Here is a 25326-nt window from a genome sequence, read left to right as displayed (position 1 = left end):
TGATGCAATGTCAAGTTCTCTGCAAGAGCAGAAAGCACTCATAGAGTCTTCATTGTAGGAGAAAAAAGGTGAGAGAGGAGGCCTGAACAGGACTGTAGTCAAGACTGTTTACCATATCCATGGAATATCATGCAGGCTGCCTGACCTGCAGAGTATTTTTTAGCATTATATTTTACTTCCACATTTTCACAATCTGTAGTGCTTCATATCTCATAATTCCAGCTCTATAGTGGTTTTCTCTCTCCTCTGTTTCCATTGATCTGCTTTTATTCACTTAATCTCTGACAGATCATGTGATGTTTAGAAGCCTTCATCACCCTTTCTCAATTGACAGAACCAGTGTTGTCTTTCTTCCTCCCACAACACCTTTCTCTATAACTTAAACAACATTTTCCTGTTCTGATAGGTCATCAACATGAAACATTTTTTCAGTTTTCCCCTGCATAAGCTGTCCAACCATCTGAGTCCAGTAGTTTTCTGTTTATTATTTGGGATTTCCAGCATCTGCAGTTGTATTTTCTCCCCAGAACTGATGTAAATAGAGGGAAATGAATGGAAACAGAGCAGAAAGAAAGAGTCCTGGAATTGAGAGAAATGATATACTGGGGATGGTAGATATCTAGTTATAAAACAGAATGTATCAAATATCTAAAGTTCTCCTGCACCATGAATGTGGAGATTGCTGTCATGAGATATTCTAATGACTATTCTAGATATCTTCTCTGTTTCCTCCGATACCATTGGTAGCATATTGCTACAGCCTCTGGCTGTTCACACTCCAACCTATCTCCCCAGTCCCTCTCAACAACTTTGCAGTTACTCTTTGATGCCCTTGATACTTGGTTCATGCTATCTCGGGACTGCTCCATCACTAAGTCTGTCTGTGCTCCTTACCAATCCAATTCACTATTACTCTCATGACCTTTCACATTCTTCCCCGTACAGCTGAGACATCCATGATACTTTGCTCTTGGTTCTGAATGCACATTCCGTAGGCATTAATTTAAACAAAAACAAAATATTACAAAATGTGCTTCAATTTTTATCACTTTCCTTATCAATTTGATAATGTGGAACATAAAATATAGAACATTACAGCACAGAACAAGCACTTTGGCCCATAATGTTGTGGTGACCCTTTAACCTACACTAAGATCATCTAACCCTTCCCTCCTGCATTGACCTCCATTTTTCTATCAATCATGTGCCTTTCTAAGAGATTCTTTAATGTCCCTCAAGCATCTGCTTCTGCCGCCACCCTTGGCAATGTAATCAGCACACCCATCACTCTGTAAAATACTTACCTCTGGCATACCCCACTATATGTTCCTCCAATCATCTTAAAATTATGGTCTCTTGTATTAGCAATTTTTGCCCTGGGAAAATGCCTCTGGTAGACTGTTCGATCGATGCCTCCTATCATCTTGTACATCTCTATCTTGTCATCTCTCACCTCCCCCTCTCAGAAGAGTGACCTAACTCGCTCAGAGTATCCTCACAAGACATGCTCTCTAATCCAGGGGCACCCCGTTAAATCTCCTCTTAATGTTTTCTAAACCTTCAGCATCCCTTCTATAAAAAGATGACCAGAAATGATCACAATATTCTGGCATTTTCCCCTTTCCTTTCAGCCAAAATATTGGCTGTTTATCAATTTTCATAGATGCTACCTGATCTGTTGAGTTCTTCTAGCATTTTGTGTGTGCTGTTCTGGATTTCCAGCATTTGCAGAATCTCTTGTTTTTACAACATTCCAAATGTGTCTTAACTGAAGTTTTATAGAGCTGCAACACTACTTCACAGCTCTTGATCTTGATCTCCATCTAATGAAGGTCAACACATGATATGCCTTCTTAACAAATCTATCAACTTGAGTGGGAACTTTGAGGGATCTCTGGACATGTGCCCAAAAATCACTGTGTTCCTCCACTCTGCTAAGGATCCTGCCATTAACTCTGTATACTGTCTTCAAATTCGACCTTCCAACATGAATCACTTCACACTTTTCCGGATTGAACTCCATCTGCAACTTCTCAGACCAGCTCTGCATACTGCCAATGTCTCATTTTAACCTACAGCAAACTTCTACATTATCCACAACTCCAACCACCTCCCATGTCAGCTGCAAACATACTAATCCACCCTTCCACTTCCTCATTCAAGTCATTTATAAAAGTCATGAATGTCAGGGGTCCCAGAACAGATCTCTGTGGAACACCACTGGTCACGGACCTCCAAGCAGAGTACTCTCAATCTACTACCACCTGCCTTCAATTGCCAAGCCATTTCTGCATCCACACAGATTAGTTTCCCTGGTTCCCATACCTCATGACTCTCCGAATGAGCCTACTAAGTTCTAGCACATCCTCCTTCTTAATGTCAACTTGTTCTAGCATATCAGCCTATATTATGCTGTACTCACAAATGTCAAGGGCCCCCTCACCAGTGAACATCCTTTTATTCTTCACATATATGTAGAATGCTTTGGGGTGTTTCATAATCCTACTTGCCAATACCTTATCATGCCCCTTTCTATCATACTTAATTCCATTCTTTAGCTCCTTCCTGACAACCTTGTATCTCTCTAGGGCCATGTCTGATCTTAAAACTTAAGTATGCTTCTTTCTCCCTCTTGGCTAGGTGATCCACATCTTTTGATAATCATGATTCCTTCATCTTGCCATCCTTTCCCTGCCTCTGTGGAAATGATTCCTCAACAACTTCAACATTTCCTTTGTGGATTTCACGAGCACATCCATTCCCAATTTACAGTCCCAAGTTCCTGTCTAATAGCATCATAATTTGCCCTCCAAAATTAAGTACATTCCCATATCGTCTGTTCCTATACCTGCCCAAGGCTATGGTGTGACATACTTATCTTTTCATTTAAATAAAACACTTCAGTTTTGAGAGTGAACATTACTGAATAACTAATCAATTACCTGTTTTAATTCTACTCTTTGATTTTCTTTCTTCCTCTTCTCTTGCACCTTGACATACATTTAGAAACAAAGTTTGTACTATAGTCCTTAATTTCCCCTTTCAAAGCATTTTGATTTCCTTTATGTTTTTTTAACTGCAGGTTCAGCTTTTTCCTTTTCCCCTTTTGCAACTAAACTTTGGAAAAGAGGTACTTCTTTACCTTGAGCCAACACTAAGTTGGGACGTCATATTTATGTCAATGCATGGAGTACTCATCTATTTTATCATGCAGATGCAAAATGCCTCAGGATAAATAAAAATCAATTTGCATCTGGTAACATGTTGCAAAAGTAGAATAAGAACTTAATTTGTTATGCCAATTTGATTTAAATGAACTTAGTGATTGAACTCAAATTATTGATGAAAGTTGTAATAAGTGAGTAAAGAATCTGGCTTGGGGTGGAGAGTGAGAGAACATAGAACATAAAAATTTGCAGCACATTACAGATCCTTAGGCCCACAATGTTGTGCCGACCATGTAACCTAAGCTGGAGACTGCGTAGAATTTCCCTACCGCGTAGCCCTCTATTTTTCTCAGCTCCAGGTACCAATCTAAGAGGCTCCTAAAAGATCCTATTGTTTCCACTTCCACCACCGCTGTTGGCAGTGCATTCTACACACCACCACTCTCATGTGAAAAACTTACCCCTGACATCCCCTCGGTACCTACTTCCGAGCACCTTAAAACTATGCCCCCTCGTGTTAGCCATTTTCGCCCTGGGAAAAATGCTCTGGCTATCCACATGATCAATGCCCCTCATCATCTTATACACCTCTATCAGGTCACCTCTCATCCTCCGTCACTCCAAGAAGAAAAGGACAAGTTCGCTCAACCTAATCTCATTAGGTATGCCTCCAATCCAGGCAACATCCTTCTAAATCTCCTCTGTACTCTCTATAGTATCCACATCCTTTCTGTAGTGAGGTGACCAGAACTGAACACGGTACTCCAAGTGGAGTCTGACCAAGGTCTTATATAGCTGTAATATTACCTCATGGCTCTTGAATTCAATCCCACGCTTGATGAATGCCAACACACCATATCCCTTCTTAACAACGTTGTCAACCTGCGCAGCAGCTTTGAGTGCCCTATCAATATGGACTCCAAAATCTCTCAGATCCTCCACACTACCAAGAGTCTTAGAACAGATTCCTGTGAAACACCACTTGTCACCAACCTCCATGCAGAATACAAACCATCTACAGCCACCCTTTGCCTTCTGTGGGGAAACCAATTCTGGATCCACAAAGCAAGGTCTCCTTGGATCCCATGCCTCCTTACCTTTGGACTCCAAGATCTCTCAGATCCACGCTGCCAAGAGACTTACCATTTATATTATATTCTGTGTTCGAATTGGACCTACCAAAATGAACCACTTCACACTTACCTGGGTTGAAGACCACCTGCCACTTCTCAGCCCAGTAATATTATAGATATAAATGATGTCAGTAGTAGGGTTAACCCAACAGATTTCAGATTTTTTTAACTCCTTAGTTTCATTTCATCTGATTTGGTTGTTGAAATCAATAACTCCTTTTTGTCAGCCCACCTGAAGTTATTAATATCTCCTAAAGAGTGTATTTTTTTGCAGAAATTTGGTAATTCTTTGTCAGGAAAACAGGGGAATTTACAACATGATAAATTTCAGTACAATTTATTTTATTGTCCAGTTACAAAGCTTCTATTGAGGATAGTGAATGTGACTAAAATAATTCTGCAAAAGCCACGCATCAGAACTTCTCTGGACAACATGAAATCACATTAATGAAATTCTAAAAAATAAAGAAGGAATTACATAAGAATATGCTTTATAAGAGTATTCAAATTTGTTTTTGCAGGATGATTATATCAATTGGATACTATGGCCTGTCATTGAACATACCAAGTCTCCATGGTGATGACTATCTCAATTGTTTCCTCTTTGCTGCCTCAGAGATTCCAGCAAACGTAGCAACATGGCTTCTCTTCCAGAAGTTTCCACGCAAGATCAACCTTTCATGCATTCTCTTTCTTAGTGGAAGTATCCTGCTCTTCATTCAGCTCATCCAATCACGTAAGTTTTATACTGCTTCTATATTGATCCTATTGTGATATTTGCTAATGAGCATTATAAAGTAGTATCCCATGATCAGTTAAAATATACAGGAGCTGTATTTCTGAGGAGTTTTGGTATGCTGGTACGATATGTCAACAACTCTGAAATTCTTCACATTCTTTCCATCAACTAACTGCACTGATTTTAACAGTGATATAACAATGAGATGCTTCTGAACTCCCGGCCGCATCACATTCAAAGTGACATCACTTAATCTGTTTGTATCTTGTAGTTTTTAATATTAATGCACTTTAGTTTTGTTATTTATGTGTGATTCATTTGTTGATTTTATCCTTACCTTTGTAAGTTATTGTGTGTTTTGTGCATTATGTGCTTTACAACCTGGTTTGAAAAGGCGTTATCTCGTTTATATATGTATGTCGTTAAATGACAATGAACTTTACTTGATACTTGATAGACCAAATTATGACTCGTGGAGATGTGCGTGAGAGTCCAAATGAAGGTTGCTGCCCTGCCTATATTTCTATGAATACCTTGAATGAGCCGTAAAATTAGTACATTCTTTCAAACTTAAGTCATATGACAATAATTTATTGTTTTTGTTCTGAACTGGTTATCCACACCCTACACTTCTGACAAATACTATACATGTATATAGGTCAGCTAAGGCATGTCTGGATAGCACAGCTATAACTCATTTTGAATCTGGATAATCCACACGGTGATAATTTTACAGCTACTGTCTAACATTATATCATTCCACTCAGATCCACCCCCACTCCACTAATTGGCTTATCTTCTGTTGCTGCTTATTAACAGGTAGCTATACCAATTATTACGAAAACCCCGTAACCAGGTAACTTACCAGCGAAGATAGATGGATCAGCTGAGTCGGATGCTACTATTTTCAAACGTTTTATTCAACAAGGGCACAAACGTATGGTTAATACAAAACATTCAAATCGTCAAAACTCAATCTAAAACACCGGTGTAACCATAATCAATCAGAAATAAGCTCTACAGTTGTCTAGGGGGTAATACTGAGTCCAACGGAAGTCTTAAGAGTCACTCAGAAGTTTGCAGGCTTTTTCCTTTATAATTTAGAAAAGATGCACACTTGCCCGTCGTCTTGGCAGAGCAAATCCTTGGAATCAGGGGAGCAGACTTCCCCGTTGTTATTTTAAAAGCAGTCTTTCGTGGGTTTTAGCCACAGATTCAAAGTCGGAATCTAGCGTACGTGGCTTCCTTCAAAATGGCGTCCCGCTCCCACGGGAAACGATCTCGTGTCTGCTGGGTGCATCTGAGGGTCCTCCCCTCAGACCCGCCTTTATACTTCTTCACGGGATCGCAGGTATCAATCAAGTTGCAGGTAATGCGTCTCAATATCACCAAGACCAAGGAGATGGTGGTGGACTTTAGGAGATCTAGGCCTCATATGGAGCCAGTGATCATTAATGGAGAATGTGTGGAGCAGGTTAAGACCTACAAGTATCTGGGAGTACAGTTAGACGAGAAGCTAGACTGGACTGCCAACACAGATGCCTTGTGCAGGAAGGCACAGAGTCGACTGTACTTCCTAAGAAGGTTGGCGTCATTCAATGTCTGTAGTGAGATGCTGAAGATGTTCTATAGGTCAGTTGTGGAGAGCGCCCTCTTCTTTGTGGTGGCGTGTTGGGGAGGAAGCATTAAGAAGAGGGACGCCTCACGTCTTAATAAGCTGGTAAGGAAGGCGGGCTCTGTCGTGGGCAAAGTACTGGAGAGTTTAACATCGGTAGCTGAGTGAAGGGCGCTGAGTAGGCTACGGTCAATTATGGATAACTCTGAACATCCTCTACATAGCACCATCCAGAGACAAAGAAGCAGTTTCAGCGACAGGTTACTATCGATACAATGCTCCTCAGACAGGATGAAGAGGTCAATACTCCCCAATGCCATTAGGCTTTACAATTCTACCGCCAGGACTTAAGAACTTTTTAAAAGCTATTATTAATGCTTTTTGAGATAGTGATTTAGATGCATATCATATTTTTTACTGAGTTAAGTATTGTATGTAATTAGTTTTGCTACAACAAGTGTATGGGACATTGGAAAAAAAGTTGAATTTCCCCATGGGGATGAATAAAGTATCTATCTATCTATCTATCTATCTATCTATCTTTCTCTCAACCAGCCCACTTTGCCCGAGGGCTTTTCACGTGGTTTCCATGAGACAATAATCAAAGTCACCATTATTCTGCTTCTTGAGAGAACGTGGTCTTCCGCACGTCTCTCTCTTTTGGGTCAGCTGACCCCCCCTTAACTAGAGTTCTTGCGATTTTCACAAAGGAGGGGGCCAACGGCATAACACCTCCCCCCATAATGGGTTTTTAACCAGCGGTTAAAAACAGGTTGACACCGGATTTTTTTTCCTCTCTCTTTCTTTTTGAATCTACATACTACACAAGCTTTTCTCTTCACAGAGTACTACTGTTATACATTCAAGTTAGTATCTAAACAGGTAACAAGTACAGTGCCCCTTTTCTTTAATACCTTACCCTACCGTGCCATACATCGTATACTTAATTCAGCACCTGGATAAACAATCCGCTAGCACATTATCACTCCCCTTTATGTGCTGGATCTTAATATCAAATTCTTGTAGCATCAGACTCCAGCTTAATAACCTTCTGTTTTTATTTTTCATATTGTTCAAGAATACCAGCGGGTTGTGATCGGTATAGACCACTAGGGGTCTTTGCGCCGGACAAATGTACACTTCGAAATGTTGTATCGCTAACACAAGCGCTAACAATTCCTTTTCCACGGTAGAGTAATTCCTCTGGTGTCTATTGAACTTCCGAGAGAAATATGCTACCGGGTGCTCCACTCCATCCCCCGCTTGCTGCAATAGGACTGCTCCTGCCGCCTCATCGCTGGCGTCCGTGGCCAAGGAGAAGGGGGTTAACAGATCGGGCGCTTTTAACACCGGGTCATGGCACAATACGGCTTTTAACTTTTCAAAGGCATTCTGACAAGAATGACCCCACTCAAATTTTTCCTCCTTCTGCAGTAATTTTGTAAGGGGGAGCGCAATGTCCGCAAAATTTTTACAGAATTTCCGATAGTATCCCACCATGCCCAGAAACCTCCTCAGGGCCCTTTTATTGGAGGGTACCGGGACCTCGGAAATAGCCCGGACCTTCGCCTGCACAGGGGCCAACTGCCCGTCTCCCACCACATACCCCAGATAGGTGATCGTGGCATGACCAAACTCACTCTTGGCGAGGTTTACAGTAAGGTGGGCTGCCGACATTCGGGTAAACAAACATTCTACAGCCCCCAGATGCTCCTCCCAGGTGTCATTCCAAACTACCACATCGTCAAGATAAGCCTTGGTGTGGGTTAACCCCTTTATCACAGCGTCTATCATCCGCTGAAATGTCCCTGGGGCATTTTTCATCCCAAACGGCATAACGTTGTACTCGTACAACCCAGACGGGGTGACAAAGGCTGAAATCTCTCGAGCCCTGTCCGTTAAAGGAACGCACCAGTACCCCTTTAGCAAGTCAATTTTTGTGATGTACCTTGCCTTCCCCAGTTGATCAATGCAATCATCCACCCGGGGAAGAGGGTAAGCATCGGTCTGGGTAACCGCGTTGACCTTCCGATAATCGGTATAGAATCTTATGGTCCCGTCCGGCTTTGGGACAACCACGCAAGGAGAAGCCCACGCGGATGAGGATTCGCGGATTATCCCAGCAGCTAGCATATGTTCAATCTCCTTCTCTACCAGCTGGCTCTTTTCAGGATTCATCCGATAAGGGGCTTGTTTAATAGGTTGGGTTGAGGTAGCTATCACATCATGTTGCGTTCCATTACACCTTCGGGGAACATCTGGGCATAAGTCTGCATGCCGGTTAACGAGCTGTATTACCTGCTCCCGCTGTTCAGGCTTTAAGTGGCCAACTTTACCCGCAAGATTCGCCAATACGACAGAGTTCTCTAATCTGGTAGGGACTATACCTATCTTGTCGAACCGTTCTGGTTCCTCCTTACCGTCCCCCCCCTACCTCATCGGCTTTCATGGCCGCGCCAACAACCGTGGGGGTGGGTTCGTGATACCCTTTTATCATGTTCACGTGAACTAACTGGGTCGGCTTTCGTCGGTCGGGGGTTTCGATCACGTAATTCAGCGAGTCTATTTTCTTACGCACTGTATATGGTCCTTGAAACCTCGCCCCCAGGGGGTGAGTAGCTACCGGGAATAGGACCAGGACCCGGTCGCCCACGTGAAACTCTCGTTCTCTCGCTCTCTTGTTATACCACTGACCCATTTTTTCCTGAGAGGCTTTAGGTTTTCGTTTGCCAAGGCGCATACTTGACACAGCCTTTCCCGGAATTTCAGCACATAGTCGACCACACTGACTTGGGCGGTCGGGTTAGACCATTTTTCTTTCAGTAGGGTTAGGGGTCCCCTGGGCCTGTGACCGAAAACCAGCTCGAACGGACTGAACCCCAGGGAGCACTGCACTGTATCTCGTACGGCAAATAACAAAAGGGGTAAAGCCTCATCCCAGTCTCGAACGTTCTCCTGGCAATAAGCTTTAAGCATGGTCTTTAGGGTAGCGTGGAACCTTTCCAATGCTCCCTGTGACTCCGGGTGGTACGCAGAGGCCATAATCTGCTTCACCCCGAGCTGGGTCATCATCTGCCGAAATGCGCTCGACGTGAATGTACTTCCCTGGTCTGATTGTATCTCCTTGGGTAGCCCCAAGGTGGTAAAGAATTTGATAAGGGCCTTCACCACCGCAGAGGTCCTAATACTACCCAGAGGCACGGCCTCGGGAAATCGTGTAGCGGCATACATCAGGGTCATGATATACTGCCGCCCACTCGCAGTTTTAGGTAAGGGTCCCACAAAATCCACAATGACTCGGGAGAAAGGCTCCTCACATGCGGGAATAGGTCGGAGGGGGGTCTTAGGGATAACTTGATTCGGCTTACCCACCACCTGGCAGGTATGACATCTTTTACAATACTCAGTAACATCTTTCCTCAGATTGGGCCAATAGAATTCTCTCTGAACCCGCTCCACGGTCTTCTTTATTCCTAAATGCCCGCCTAAAGGTCCCTTATGGGCTAAGTCAAGAATGTCGTCCCGATATACTTTCGGGACTACTATCTGATGTAGCACCGCCCAGTCCTCATCGGCCTGCACCGCAGGGGGTCTCCACTTCCTCATCAACACCCCCTCCTGGAGATAATAACCCTCTGGCTCTGCCTCCAGTTCAGTCTCGGAGAGAACCGACTCTCTCAAGGCTACCAGCTCCTCGTCACCATTCTGTTCCCGTACAAACTCTCTTCTGGCTAAGGACCGGTCTACCTCTTCCCGATTTCCCACTCGTTCCTCCCTACTCTCCGTTTTCCTTTCCTCGGACTCTCGTTGGTACAGAGTCGGTAAAAAAGTTTCGGCCAAATCAAAACTGGCCAGATTCCACCCGCTCTCGGTCTCAGCGGCCCTTTTCGACATGCTGCGAGTGACCGCACATGCGGGATAGAATTTTTTTTCTGAGGAAGGGTCTTCAACTCTCACGGGCTGGGTGGTCAGCTTCACGGCGGCACCCATCTTCCCACCCGCTAGGTCGTTACCCAGAAGGACGTCCACTCCTTCTCCTGGCAATTCCGGCAGGACCCCCAGATCTACTGGTCCCGACACCAACTCACAATCTAGAAAGACCCTATGCAAAGGCACGACCTCGGTTCGGTTCCCGATACCTCTAAGGGCTACCTCCCCCGTGCGAGGGCCGAATTTTAACACATTACGGCTAATTAACGATAGTTCCGCCCCCGTGTCTCTCCAAATTCGTACGGGAATTGGGGGGTCCCCTTCCTTCAAAGCCACGGTTCCTTCGGACCTAAATGTCTCCCGCCCCTCCTGTATTCCATCTGTCTGGGGCCTGCTTGTCGATTTTCGGATCGACGCAACACAGCCTATGGAAATAGCTGCTTTCCCTCGTTCCGACTCCTTCCTCGGAGCAGTGCATTTTGATGCAATATGTCCCACCTTTCCACAATTAAAACAGTTTAAACCAGGAGATCTCCAGGTTTCCTGTCTGTTATCCTCACTTTTTGTGCTAGCTCCCGGTGGAGTTTCTCCCTTAGCCGGCGGACTTTCCCTACCATTCCGACGGTCTCTCGGGTAACTTTTTGGCGAGGAAAACTTTGTCCTGTGGGTTAGGGCATATTCATCTGCGAGCCTAGCCATCTCTGAGATGGACTGATTCGTCCTCTCATTTAAATACATTCGGATCTCTTCCGGAACGCAACTTTTAAATTCCTCAATCAAAACTAGCTCCCTGAGACGCCCATAGTTCTCGGCCACCTTTTCAGCTGTGCACCAATGGTCCAAGAGCACACCCTTCTCATGGGCTAGCTTGGTATACGTTTGATTCCACCCTCTTTTTAAATTTCGGAACCTTTGTCTATACGCCTCAGGTACTAACTCGTAACCTCGGAGAATGGCCTCCTTTACTTGATCATAATTCCCGTCCCTTTCTGTGGGCAGCGCGGCATATACCCGCTGTGCTTTTCCTCGTAACACACTTTGTAACAACGCCACCCATTGCTCTCTGGGCCACTGCTGATTCCCTGCCACCTTTTCAAAGAGCAAGAAATAACTATCAACATCCGTCTCCTCGAACGGGGGGACCAACCTCAACGCCCGACTAATATCAAACCCCTCCTCTCTCTCTTCCCCTTGAGTTCTTCGCTCTTGCTTTTGCCTGTCCAGCTCCAATTCATGGTTCCTTTGTTTCTCTTTCTCTTCTGCTTCTGCTTCTGCTTCTAGCTGCTTTAGTTTGAACACATGCTCTCTTTCCACAGCCCTTTCCTTTGCGGCTCTCTCGGCTTCTTTTTCCCTCTCAGCTCTCTCGGCTTCTTTTTCCCTCTCAGCTCTCTCGGCTTCTCTTTCCCTCTCAGCTCTCTCGGCTTCTCTTTCCCTCTCAGCTCTCTCGGCTTCTTTTTCCCTCTCAGCTCTCTCGGCTTCTTTTTCCCTCTCAGCTCTCTCGGCTTCTTTTTCCCTCTCAGCTCTCTCGGCTTCTCTCTCTGCAGCCTTCTGAGCTGCTTCTATTTCTAGCTGCTTTATTTTAAACTCATATTCCAGCCTTGCTTTCTCCAACTCTGCCTGATTTGTCCCACTCACTAATCTCCTTTCGGGAATATTTTCCAAATCCTCAGCTGCAAACACCTTCTTCCCAACGTAATGCTGTTGTATGACCCTTCGCACTTCCTGCTTTTTCATTGCTGGCTTCACCGCTGTGAGGTCTAATGCCTGCACCAAACTTACCAAGTCTGATTTTGTAGCTTTCCATAGCGCCTCTACCGTCGGGTTTCTCCTAAATTCCTGCACATCCATCTTTGCTGGTTTCCCGTCTGGCTACCTGCGTAACCAGATTTAAGTTTGGACTTACAGCCCGATTCACTGACCCTCCCGTTTGGTTTCAAATCCGGGACGAGAACCCCACTTGTTGAATAAAACGTTTGAAAATAGTAAAAAAAAACACTTGTTACGAAAACCCCGTAACCAGGTAACTTACCAGCAAAGATAGATGGATCAGCTGAGTCGGATGCTACTATTTTCAAACGTTTTATTCAACAAGGGCACAAACGTATGGTTAATACAAAACATTCAAATCGTCAAAACTCAATCTAAAACACCGGTGTAACCATAATCAATCAGAAATAAGCTCTACAGTTGTCTAGGGGGTAATACTGAGTCCAACGGAAGTCTTAAGAGTCACTCAGAAGTTTGCAGGCTTTTTCCTTTATAATTTAGAAAAGATGCACACTTGCCCGTCGTCTTGGCAGAGCAAATCCTTGGAATCAGGGGAGCAGACTTCCCCGTTGTTATTTTAAAAGCAGTCTTTCGTGGGTTTTAGCCACAGATTCAAAGTCAGAACCTAGCGTACGTGGCTTCCTTCAAAATGGCGTCCCGCTCCCACGGGAATCGATCTCGTGTCTGCTGGGTGCATCTGAGGGTCCTCCCCTCAGACCCGCCTTTATACTTCTTCACGGGATCGCAGGTATCAATCAAGTTGCAGGTAATGCGATCTTTCTCTCAACCAGCCCACTTTGCCCGAGGGCTTTTCACGTGGTTTCCATGAGACAATAATCAAAGTCACCGTTATTCTGCTTCTTGAGAGAACGTGGTCTTCCGCACGTCTCTCTCTTTTGGGTCAGCTGACCCCCCCCTTAACTAGAGTTCTTGCGATTTTCACAAAGGAGGGGGCCAACGGCATAACACAATAAACAGGCTTCATTGAATGGTCAATCAGCTGCAGAATCTCATACAACAATACATCAAAAGTCACCTTACATGGTTCAGTTCATTTTTAAAATGCAATAGATTACATTGATTTCTGCTTTGAATAAAATGAATCCATATACACCAACAAAATAGAAAAAATTATAGATCTGTTACTGTAACTACTCATAAATTTTATTAAGTTAATGAATTGCTTACAGATATAAATAACCAGTAGCTTTGTATAAACAAAACTTTGAATAATTAATGTTCCTGAAATTCACACTTTAGGTAATGGAGTTCTCCATATATTCTTTACGTAGATCTGGTCTTCAATTTTCATCTAAATCAATATGTTGCATAATTCTAAATATCAGCTTCTAACATGAAAAATAAACTTGACATAAGCTAACAATTATCTTTTACCACACGGTAATTACAGTTAGATATTGTACTTGTTAAATTGCTGGATACCATGAGCTCCATCTTAATAAACTTCACTTTTTTTTTGTTTTACTAGTCTGTCAACATTAGTACCTCTGCTTTCACACCAAGTTGTATCCAATCTTCCTCTCATATTTCCTTTAGAAAACAGACCTATCCATTTTTGTATCTTGTAAATTGGAATATGCCAAATTAGACATAAAGACCATGAATAGTTGGGGTCCAAGCTGTCGTCACATCTTGCCCACCTGAGAAAGACATTTTATTTTATGAAACGTCTCCAAAAATCTAAATGTGTTGCATGCACTACTTCCTCCTTATCTATTCCCCAATTACTTTCTCAAAGAGTTCAAATAAGTTACAAATATATGTATTAGTCCATTTCAGAGATCATTGCTATAGATTACAATACTTTCCTTTCTGCCGAAGTTAGGCTTGGAATTGTATTTTTATGAATACAACTTCCCTTCATTTCTTCATCATTAGACCATTTTGCTCCATAGTAATTTTGGCAGTCTTTTTGTGTCTTTTGTGATGACAGACAAAATATTTATGTAATTTCCCTGCTACTTCCTTACATCCCTTTGGAAATTCTCCCGTTTCTTTTAGTAATGGAGCCATATTTACCTTTGCTTGTCCTGCACATTTTACATATCTATAGCTTTTCTCCCTCTTCACTCCATCAGTGACAGTTAGGCCTTCGGCCCCAAAGCTCCCGCGCTGGTGTTTACTTAATGAACTTTTCTTCCCCTCTACTTCTTTTCTTTCTTTACAACCTTCTATAAACTATTTTGTTTGACCTTTGGTTTTCCTACTATTATAGAATCATACAGCACAGAAACGGGCTCTTTGACCCATCATGTCCATGCTGACCGTCTATTTATACCAACATCATTTACCAATACTTGCTCCATATGCATTTGTTTCTATGCACTGACAATTCAAGGGTTGAACTGCCTACTTTTTTGATGTCATGGGAGTATTTATCTCCACCACCCATGAAGGCGTTTTGTACCAGATTTCAACCTCAGATCTCCTTAATGTACTGTACTAAGAAATGCTTTCCAGTCACTGATATTTTATGCCCCCTCCTTGTCTCCCTCATTTCTATTTTAATGTAACTCTCTCACTGTATGCTCGTAATGACTTAGCTATTACTGTGAACCCAACCTAACAACAACATAACTCTGCAATGCATGGGGAATAATGATGAGAAGGCTATTTCCAATAAATAAACACATCTAGGGTAAGTTTTATTCAGATAAACTCAGCACATAAAAGTTTGAATGTTTCTTTAAGGGAAAATGAGGCTGTCACTTGTATGAATACTGACACTCTCATGCAAATTTATTGTTCACCAGGAAGCAATAATTTATCTCACATCAGTATAAACTTAAATTGAAATTGACAAAATATTTTAAACTGCTACAAACAAAATAAAGAAAAGGGCCCATTACATAAATATTAGCCTATAGCGAGCACATAATTATTAGATCTTATTGTTGTGTTATCAATTCAGTTTGCTTCACTTCATTTACCCACAGTACCAAACTATTCTGCCTGAAAAGACAGTCCAAGTGAAACGTAAATAAATATCTACACAACATCCATGGACAAAGTGCTGAACTTTCTCCAAGGTCATGCGATAACTAGCTAACTGAAAGTTTATCTGCATCTTCTCTGTGAGACCAAAGTGTGCATGAGGATTTTCTGACAGCACTATCTGTCCTTCCAAATGAGTTCAATGTTCTTCTGCTACGCTTGTTGCTTATTTGCATTTTCTTTCTTCTCCTTCTTTCCCCAAAACTCCTACCCTCAATATCTCCAGAATGTTCTGGGGCATCTTACTGACCAACAAGGCAAATCCTATTGGCTAATTCAACAAGCCCAAGTTATCAATCAACTGAATTACTAAATTGTATAATGTAATTAAAGGAATACATGGCACTTTAAGAAAATCTGCAGAAAATAAAATACCCAACAGCATAACTGTGTTAATAAAATAAAGCATTGTCTTAAACCAGGGGATTACTTTAAGCTCTCCCCACATCAACACTTACTCTACTCCTGAAGGAGTCACCCCAGTATGAGTTCTCAATATCGTTGTGTAGCCTACATCATTCCTTGACATCCAGAGCTCCTTGGATTCACTGTCCATACCTTTCACCTTTTTGGGGATATGATCCTCCTGAACCCTCATTAATTTACTTTTGAATGACTCCCACTTGCCAGTGAAAACTGAACTGCAAACAACTGCTCCAAGTCTACCTTTGCTAGATTTTGTCTTACAATATTGTAATAACGTTTATCAATTTTGATGTTAATTTCCAAACCGTACATATCCATTTCAATAGTTACCTTGAAACCTATAACCTTAAAAACTAGTCACCCTCTCCATTATGCTCAATATCTCTCTCAACAGCTCAGTTTCTGTTTTTTCATCTGCCCCTCTTTGTCAACTTAAAGCTACTTCTTCTCTTCTAAATGTGCTATAAAATATCCTCCACCTCACTCTATTCCTATACTCACTGTCGCGTGTCACAAGCAGTAATCCCAAGATTACTACCTTTGAGGTCCTGCTTCTCAACTTCCTTCATAACTCCCTGTAGTCTGTTTTCAGGACCTCCTCCCTCTTCCTATCTGTGTCGTTGGTACCAATATGTACGATGACCTCTGGCTGTTCACCTTCCCACTTCAGGATATCATGGACGCAATCAGAAACATCCTGGACCCTGGCACCTGGGAGGCAAACTACCATCTGTGTTTCTTTCCTGCATCCACAGAATTGCCTGTCTGACCCCCTTAACTATAGACTCCCCTATTACTGCTTCCTTCTTCCTTTCCCTACCCTTCTGAGCTTAAGGAGTTGCAGCTCGATGCACCTAGCGTAGATGTGGCCATCCGGGAGACTGGGAGTTTTCCAGACTTACCGCATCTGACACCCAGTACAGAACACCAGCTTCACAGACATGCTTCCTGTTTCTATTCCTCACAGGTAACTTACCTTGCCTTGACCTGTTATCGCTGAAGCCTGAATGAGCCAAAGCCCTACCACTCTGCCTCAGATCACTCTGTTGATGACCGCTCCACTAGGCGGTGTCTCCCTTTTATGCTGAACCTTCCCTGCTATCTAACTCACGATTGGTGCTCCGGTTATAGCCACTGATAGACCACATACAATGGACAAAGGGTCTCAAAGCTCTCTTTTCAAATAACTGCCACTGAGCTGCGAGAAATCCCTCTTGGTAAAATCTGTTGACACCGCTGTAGGCCACATACAAAGGGCTGAAATGGTCAACACGAGAGGGCACAGTTTTAAGGTGTGTGGAAGCAGGTACAGAGGAGATGTCAGAGGTAAGTTTTTTACTCAGAGAGTGGTAAGTGCGTGGAATGGGCTGCTGGTGACGGAGGTGAAGGCGGATACGATAGGGTCTCTTAAGAGACTCCTGGAAAGGTACATGGAGCTTAGAAAAATTGAGGGCTATGGGTAACCCTAGGTAATATCTAAAGTAAGTACATATTCGACACTGTATTGTGGGCTGAAGGGCCTGTATTATGCTGTAGGTTTTCTATGTTTCTAATATGTTTTTGTAGTTAATATTGTTGTTGAAGAGATGAGCTGCTGTTGTTTATTGCATTTCACCTATATCAGGCTAAGATGTTTAATAATGATGATTGTATTGCATGCATCTTTAAAACAGGATCTTAGGCACCAGAAACCTACTCTATTCTTTCCATTAATTTTAGTGCCAGAGGAAAGACACCAGAACTTCTCAATGTTTGCTAACATTGGAACTAACATGTTACTAAGAAAATTAACCCAGTATGTGGACAGATATATACAGACAATCACCTGTAAACAAGAGCATTTTCTATCCACTCTACAACTATTTTTGTTTTTTTCTAGATTTTTCAATACTTGTCACAGCGCTGGTGTTAATTGGAAAATTGGGAAATTCGTGTGCTTTTTCCATGGCTTTTGTCTACACCGCTGAACTGTATCCGACCCCAGTGAGAAACACAGGTGTTGGAGTGAGTTCAATGGCATCCAGGCTCGGCAGTGTCATTTCACCTTACATTGTTTTGCTTGGTAAGGCAACAATTAATCACCATTATTACAGCAATATAAAGACAAAACAGAATCAATCAGAGTCAATGTCAATAAGACCAAGGAACTGAGGGAAATCACAAGTCCACGAGCCAGTACTTCTTGAAGGATCAGAGGTGGAGGGGGTCAGCAACTTTAAATTCCTGGGTGTCATCATCTTAGAGGACGTGTCCTGGACCTATCAATAACTATAATTCCAAATAAAGCAAGACAGAGCCTCAACTTCCTTAGGGGAGATTTGGCATGTCATCTAAAACCTTGGAAAACTGCTATAGATGTGTGGTGGAAAATGTGCTGACTGGCTGCATTACAGCCTAGTATAGGAACACCAGTCTCTTTCAGCAGAAAATCCTACAAAAGTTTTGGCCCAGTACACCATGGATAAAATCCTCTCAGCCATTGAGCACATCTACATGAAACATTGCCATAGAAAAGCTCACCACCCAGGACTTGCTCTTTTCTCACTGCTGCCATCAGGTAGAAGGTACAAGTGCCTCAGGACTCACACCACCAGGGTCAAGAACAGTCACTACCCCTCAACCATCAGGCTCTTGAACAAAAGGGAATAAATCCACTCACTCAATTTCTGGTATTCCCACAACCGATGGTCTCACTTTAAGGACTCTCGATCTTGTTATTTCATGCTTGTTATTTATTTATATTTGCATTTGCACAGTTTATTGCTCATTGATCCTGTTTATAGTTACTGCTCTACAGATTTGCTAAGTATGTTCACAGGAAAATGAATTGCAGAGTTATATGGAGTGACATGTATGTACTCTGATAAAAACAATGTTAATTTGATCTTGCAAACATGAGGAAATCTGCAGATGCTGGAAATTCAAACAACACAGTTAGTCCTGACGAAGGGTCTCGGCCCGAAATGTCGACAGTGCTTCTCCTTATAGATGCTGCCTGGCCTGCTGTGTTCCACCAGCATTTTGAGTGTGTTGTTTTAATTTGATCTTTGAACTTTGTAATTATCATGTATGTAAACATGATGTGACCGACTTGAATATTGAATTATAGACCCCATAGAGGAAATGCATTATGATTAGGTGGAGATCTGAACTGCTGAGACCATTTTAGAGATTGAAAAATGCAAAGATCCTTTTGTTGTCAGTCAGTACTAGAGTAAGTGCTGAGAAAGAAGTGGTAGAGTCTGTGTACAAGCACTCGCTTTCTTTCAAGTTAAAAACACAGCAATGATCATGTATACTAAGGATGCAAGGCATTCTGCTGTAAAAACAAAATATGTCAAATGGTATGTCCATCTCCTAAAGGACCACAATAATAGATCAAGAAAGGCTTTGTCCTTGTACCATTGTAATAATTTTCGAACTATTCACTAACATGACGGTGTAGAGTATTACATTGCATTATTGGAAATTAGAAAGAAATTGTAAATTATTTCCAGTTCCAATCTCAAGCAGATGATTAAAATGAGTTCCCCATATCATCTCTTCAGAAAACATAACATTGCAGCCAAATCAGGAACAGTGGAAGTAAACCAAATTAGAAATGACTTTGAATTCAAACATATAGTGGGAATATATCTGCGTGCATTTGGTCTCTGACACATGAAGTCCCTATGCTTGAAATATTGATTTGCTGAGTTTCAATTTGAAGTTGTGTAGCACTGAGCTCATGGGTTTCCTCCAGGTGCTGCAGTCCAAAGACCTAGCAGTTAGGGGGTTAATTGGTCATTTATATTGTCCCGACATTAGGCCACAGTAAAATAAGTGAGAAGGAGGATGGCACAGCTCGTTGGGCTGGAAGGGGCTCTTTCATATTGTATCTGTAATAAATAAAGTAAAATATATTTTATTTTGTCAGATACTTATCAGGAGAATCTGTCACTGATTGTGATGGGGGTGCTGACAATGACCGCAGCAATTGCAGTTTTGTTTCTGCCAGAAACTTTTAATGTTCCTCTCCCAGATATGATTGACCAAATGCAGAAAGTCTATTGGTAAGTATATGTAGTCCTAATGATTTAATCTTTTTAAATAAATAATCTTCAGCCCTAAATAAAAGTGGCTTTAATGTAAAAAATGCCTCAGGTTTGTTTATAGAGAAAATTAAAGGGTGGAATTCATTTTTTGATAAGCAGTTGTGGAAAACCTGGGGGGTGAGTTGAGTATAAAATATATTGCTTCCAGAATTTTATGTTTCTGATCTGTAGAGTTCAGAGGTGATACGACAGCGCTGCTAATAGAGCTGACACTTTCCTGCTCTAATAATCTGGATTTGATCCTCACTCTGATTCTGACTGTGTGGTGTTTGCAAGTGCTATCAATGGTCTCATTGGGTTTCTCCCAGAACCCAAATATGTGGGCTGGTAGGTTTGTTAGCTACTATAAATTGCCGGTAGTATGTATGTGAGTGGTGGACTCCATTCCTTCAGATGAAGGTAAAGTGTTCCTGAATGTTCAGTATGGATTCCAGAATAGACAACAAATTAACAGAAGTAGACTTTCATATCACTATTGTTAGTGACTTTGATAACAACTTGTAGGAAGTGGAGTTGCAGTTTTTCCTGTATAATTTAATGGTCACAGATTTGATGCAATAGCCTATGTCAGTGAAGAGAGCACACAATGCAGGTATTGTACTCTACAGCCACAGTGTGATGATGATGGAGATGATGAATGAATGGAGCAGTAGATAGGGTGCCAGTCATGCAGGCCAGCTATTCCTTGCAACGGCATGAGTATTTTCAATGTTGGAGAAGTTGCAATCATCTGGGCAAGCATTGAATAGTGTTTATGTAAATGTTGAGGCGATGTTCTGAAGTGCCAGCGAATGTGAAGTATACATGTTTTTTTTAACCTTCTCTTGTTGGAGATGAGAATTGCATAGCATGAAATCTACTTGCCACATTGTGGTAAACTATGTATACCTGTCTGGACTCGCCCCTCTACTGACTGCTCCTGTGGATCCTCCCACAGACCCCTGTATAAAGGCGATTGGAGGCACTGCTCCTCCCTCAGTCTCCGAGATGCCGTGCTCCCTTTTGCTGCTAATAAAAGCCTATCGTTCACCTCCCGTCTCCGAGAGTTATTGATGGTGCATCACACATGTCATCCCACACCTAAATCTTGGCTTGACCTTACTATAACAGGGATGTACTGTTTTAATTCCAAGTTGTAAACTGTGCAATCATCAGTAAATATCTTGAGTTATAACCCAGTGACATTAAGTCATTCATAGAGATGTTGAAGATCATGGTTACTGGGATAGAGCCTCAGGGAATTTGGTAGTGATTTGATTTACTACATTGATTTTATCTCATAAGGTGAGAACCTAAGTGTGATGGTCAGTTAAGACAGAGTAATATCCAACTGCAAGGAATATGTCAAAATAGAATTATGTGAAAAAGTAGCTACTGTGAAGGTTTGGATTCATTTTAGATTTCGGTGTTATGTTTGATGCAGATAGATAAACAGGGACTGAACAAGGTCATTAAATCAATTTAGAAAATTCTGGTTAAGAAAATAAACAAAGGAAGGGTTAAAATACACAAATTACTATTTTTGCTGAAACAAAACATTTGTAATAAATACAAGGCTGTTCCAAGGATTAGTACACGGATGTTCCAAGGATTAGTACACAGATGTTCCAAGGATTAGTACACGGATGTTCCAAGATTGAGACAACAATACATGGAATAGCTGAACCTGTGAAAGATGGAACAGGGCTATTACTAAAACATAATGAGTATTATTGAAATGACAAAAGATGTTAACTACCTTGTAAGCTCAAAGAAAAGGCATATTGCAGTGTTGAGTCAGGGAAGAGAGAACCTGTAAGAGTGGTGGAAAGAAATTCAATCAGAGCTTTCTCAAGTACTGAGTTGCAGAGCTACAGGAAAGAGCAGGTGAATGGGTCTCACTGGATTGTATTAGAAACACCAGCTTGGAATCATTTGGTGGAATGACTTTTTATGACCCTTTAATTTTACTTGGTTAAAGAAACTGAAAATAATGAAAATTTGTGGTTGAATTATATCAATAAAAATTAAGCTTCATGGGCATTTGCTTACCGGTTTTAAATGGTATAACTACACCATACCAGAAAACTGTACCAGATTGTCTCATTACAGTACTTATATAAGTGTTTTCATGATTTGACTCTTGAATGTATGACAAGGCTTGGTAAACTCTGTGTAGTTAACCTACGTGCTAGTGAAGGGTAACATAATAATGCATTGTTGAATTTCCACATCCCACGTTTATAATGCCTGGTACTAGATTTTATTGAATTAAAACTAACCTTATTTGAAATAATTGACTAGATCTTGCCAGTATAACAAGGGAAAGTTTCAGTTCAAGTCCATTCTTCATGACAATTTTTTATTGAAATACAGGTTCAAAGATACGGGACATGCTCATTCTAATTTGAGCAAAAATGAAATAACAGGAAAAAATAAGGCGATTATTCTTGAAGAAGCAGCTTGACACAGATTTTCAACAGCAGGCAAATAGCCGAAGATTTCACCACAAATTATTTAAAGTTCAAAGTAAATATTGGTCACCATATACAATACAGCTCTGAGATTCATTCTCTTGTGGGCGCATGAACAGCAAATACAAGAAACCAAACAGAATGGATAAACAATCAATGTGCAATATATAACAAACTGTACAAAGACAAAAAAGAAATAATAAATAAACAATAAGTATCATGAAAATAAATTGTAGACTCCTTGAAAATGAGTCCTTATGCTGTGGGAACAGTTTAGTGATGGGGAAAATGAAGCTGGTTGAAATTATCCCATCTGGTTCAAGAGCCAGATGGCTGTGCAGCAAATAACCGTTCCTGAACCTGGTGGTGTGAGTCCTCAGGCTCCTGTACATTTCTCCTGATGGCAGCAGTGAGAAGAGAGCATGACCCAGATGGTGGGGGACTTGATGGATACTGCTTTCCTGCGACAGCGCTCCGTGTAGATGAACTCAATTGGATTATAGATTGGCAGATTCTTCTGCAAAACGGAGTGAAAGTGTGAAAAATGGGAGTCCACTCTAAAATGCTCAGATAATCTGCTTGGAACAGGATTTACGAAGTTTTAGCAAACAAATGTTCTGATCCTTTTTTTTCTCCAAGGCATCGGTAAGAAAAAGATTTGAAATGTATTGGCTTCTTTAGATCAAATTACCTTATAATCACTGGGTAATTTCCTCTTCATAGAGCAATTTATTAAATGCAGTGAAACAAACTACAACATCTACCCAGTAGAGTGGTTTCCTTCAGTAATGTTATCTGCTATCAACTCCTGCTTCTACTATAATCCTCCAGCTTTGATCCAAACTTCCACTTTCAACTTCAGTACAAATCATTATATTAGTATAACTTACTCACCAAGAATAGCATACGTCTTTCCACGAAAAATATAAAGCAATCAACAGTGAAATAATACCTGTACATAGCGGAGGCACGACGACAACTCGCTGACACCTCCTCTTATCTACCCCTGGACCATGACCCCACTAGGGAGCACCAGTCCATTGTCTCCCAAACCATTTCTGATCTCATCAGCTTGGGAGATCTCCCATCCACGGCCACCAAACTTATAGTTCCCACACCCCGCACTTCCCGTTTCTACCTCCTACCCAAGATCCACAAACCTGCCTGTCCAGGCAGACCCATTGTCTCTGCTTGCTCCTGCCCCACTGAACTCATTTCTGCCTATCTCAACTCTGTTTTATCTCCCCTTGTTCAATCCCTTCCCACCTATGTCCGTGATACTTCCCATGCTTTACATCTCTTCAAAGATTTCATGTTCCCTGGCCCCCACCGCCTCATTTTCACCATGGATGTCCAGTCCCTATATACCTCTATCCCCCACCAGGAAGGTCTCCAAGCTCTCAGTTTCTTCCTGGATTCCAGACCCAGCCAGTCACCTTCTACCACCACTCTTCTCCGCCTCGCGGAATTAGTCCTCACCCTTAACAATTTCTCCTTTGGCTCCTCCCACTTCCTCCAAACTAAAGGTGTAGCCATGGGCACCCGCATGGGTCCTAGCTATGCCTGCCTTTTTGTCGGCCATGTGGAGCAATCTACGTTCCAAGCCTACACCGGTATCTGTCCTCCTCTTTTTTTGCGTTATATCGACGACTGCATCGGTGCTGCTTCCTGCACGCATGCTGAGCTCGTCGACTTCATTAACTTCGCCTCCAACTTTCACCCCGCCCTCAAATTCACCTGGTCTATTTCCGACACCTCCCTCCCCTTTCTAGATGTTTCTGTTTCTATCTCTGGAGACACCCTATCCACCGACGTCTACTACAAACCTACTAACTCCCTCAGCTACCAAGACTATTCCTCCTCCCACCCTGTCTCCTGCAAAAATGCTATCCCTTTCTCTCAATTCCTCCGCCTCCGCCGCATCTGCTCTCAGGATGAGGCCTTTCATTCTAGGACAAAGGAGATGTCTTCCTTTTTTAAAGAAAGGGACTTCCCTTCATCCTCTATCAACTCTGCCCTCCATCGCGTCTCCCGTATTTCACACACCTCTGCCCTCTCCCCATCCCCCTGCCAGCCCACCAGGGATAGAGTCCCCCTGGTCCTCACCTACACCCTACCAGCCTACAGATCCAAAGCATAATCCTCCGTAACTTCTGCCACCTCCTACGTGATCCCACCACCAACCACATCTTCCCCTCCCCCCGCCCCCACTCTCGGCTTTCCGCAGGGATCGCTCCCTACGCGACTCCCTTGTCCATTCATCCCCCCCATCCCTCCCCACCGACCTCCCTCCGGGCACTCATCCCTGCAAACGGAAGAAGTGCTACAGCTGCCCCCACACTTCTTCCCTCACCACCATCCTAGGCCCCAGACAGTCCTTTCAGGTGAGGCACCACTTCACCTGCGAGTCAACTGGGGTGATATACTGTATCCGGTTGTGGTGAACTACATATACCTGTCTGGACTGCTCCTGTGGATCCTCCCACAGACCCCTGCTGACTGCTCCTGTGGCTCCTCCCACAGACCCCTGTATAAAGGTGATTGAGGCCTGTGCCCAGCCTCATTCTCCAGGATGTAGTGTTGTTCATTCTTCCAGTCAATAAAAGCCGATATCTCGCTTCTTACGTCTCAGAGTGAGTTATTGATGGTGCATCACCGGTGCTCCCGATGTGGCCATTTGTACATTGGGGAGACCCGCCGCAGACTGGGAGACCGTTTTGCCGAACACCGGCGCTCGGTCCTCCAGCAGTGGCGGGATCTCCCTGTGGCCACACACTTCAATTCCACAGACCACTCCCACTCCAACATGTCTGTCCATGGCCTCCTCTACCATCAAGATGAGGCCACACGCAAGTCAAAGGAGCAATACCTTATCTCCCGCCTAGGTAGCCTCCTTCTTGCCAGCATGAACATCCAACTCACTGACCTCCATTGATACCCCTTACCCCCATCCCTATCTATTATTTTAGTCTGGTTCTCTTTCTCCC

The 25326-nt window shown here is 42.6% G+C and overlaps 1 protein-coding gene across 1 annotated transcript in view; it reads left to right on the top strand.

Annotated features, from left to right (window-relative positions):
* LOC140739167 (organic cation/carnitine transporter 2-like) overlaps window positions 1–24873 on the top strand; it is a 74817-nt gene extending 49944 nt beyond the window's left edge. The window contains exons 7-10 of the mRNA XM_073067197.1: window positions 4822–5036; window positions 17672–17854; window positions 19709–19844; window positions 22242–24873. Of these exons, the coding sequence (XP_072923298.1) occupies window positions 4822–5036; window positions 17672–17854; window positions 19709–19844; window positions 22242–22332 (625 nt within the window). The 3' untranslated portion in view covers window positions 22333–24873. The remainder of the gene's footprint in view (window positions 1–4821; window positions 5037–17671; window positions 17855–19708; window positions 19845–22241) is intronic.
* Window positions 24874–25326: the final 453 nt, after the last annotated feature.

The sequence above is a fragment of the Hemitrygon akajei genome, chromosome 15 (genome assembly GCF_048418815.1).
Source record: "Hemitrygon akajei chromosome 15, sHemAka1.3, whole genome shotgun sequence".
NCBI classification, from domain to species: Eukaryota; Metazoa; Chordata; class Chondrichthyes; order Myliobatiformes; family Dasyatidae; genus Hemitrygon; species Hemitrygon akajei.
Note: the sequence above shows the minus strand (reverse complement) of the source record. Positions and strands in the feature narration are given on the sequence as shown.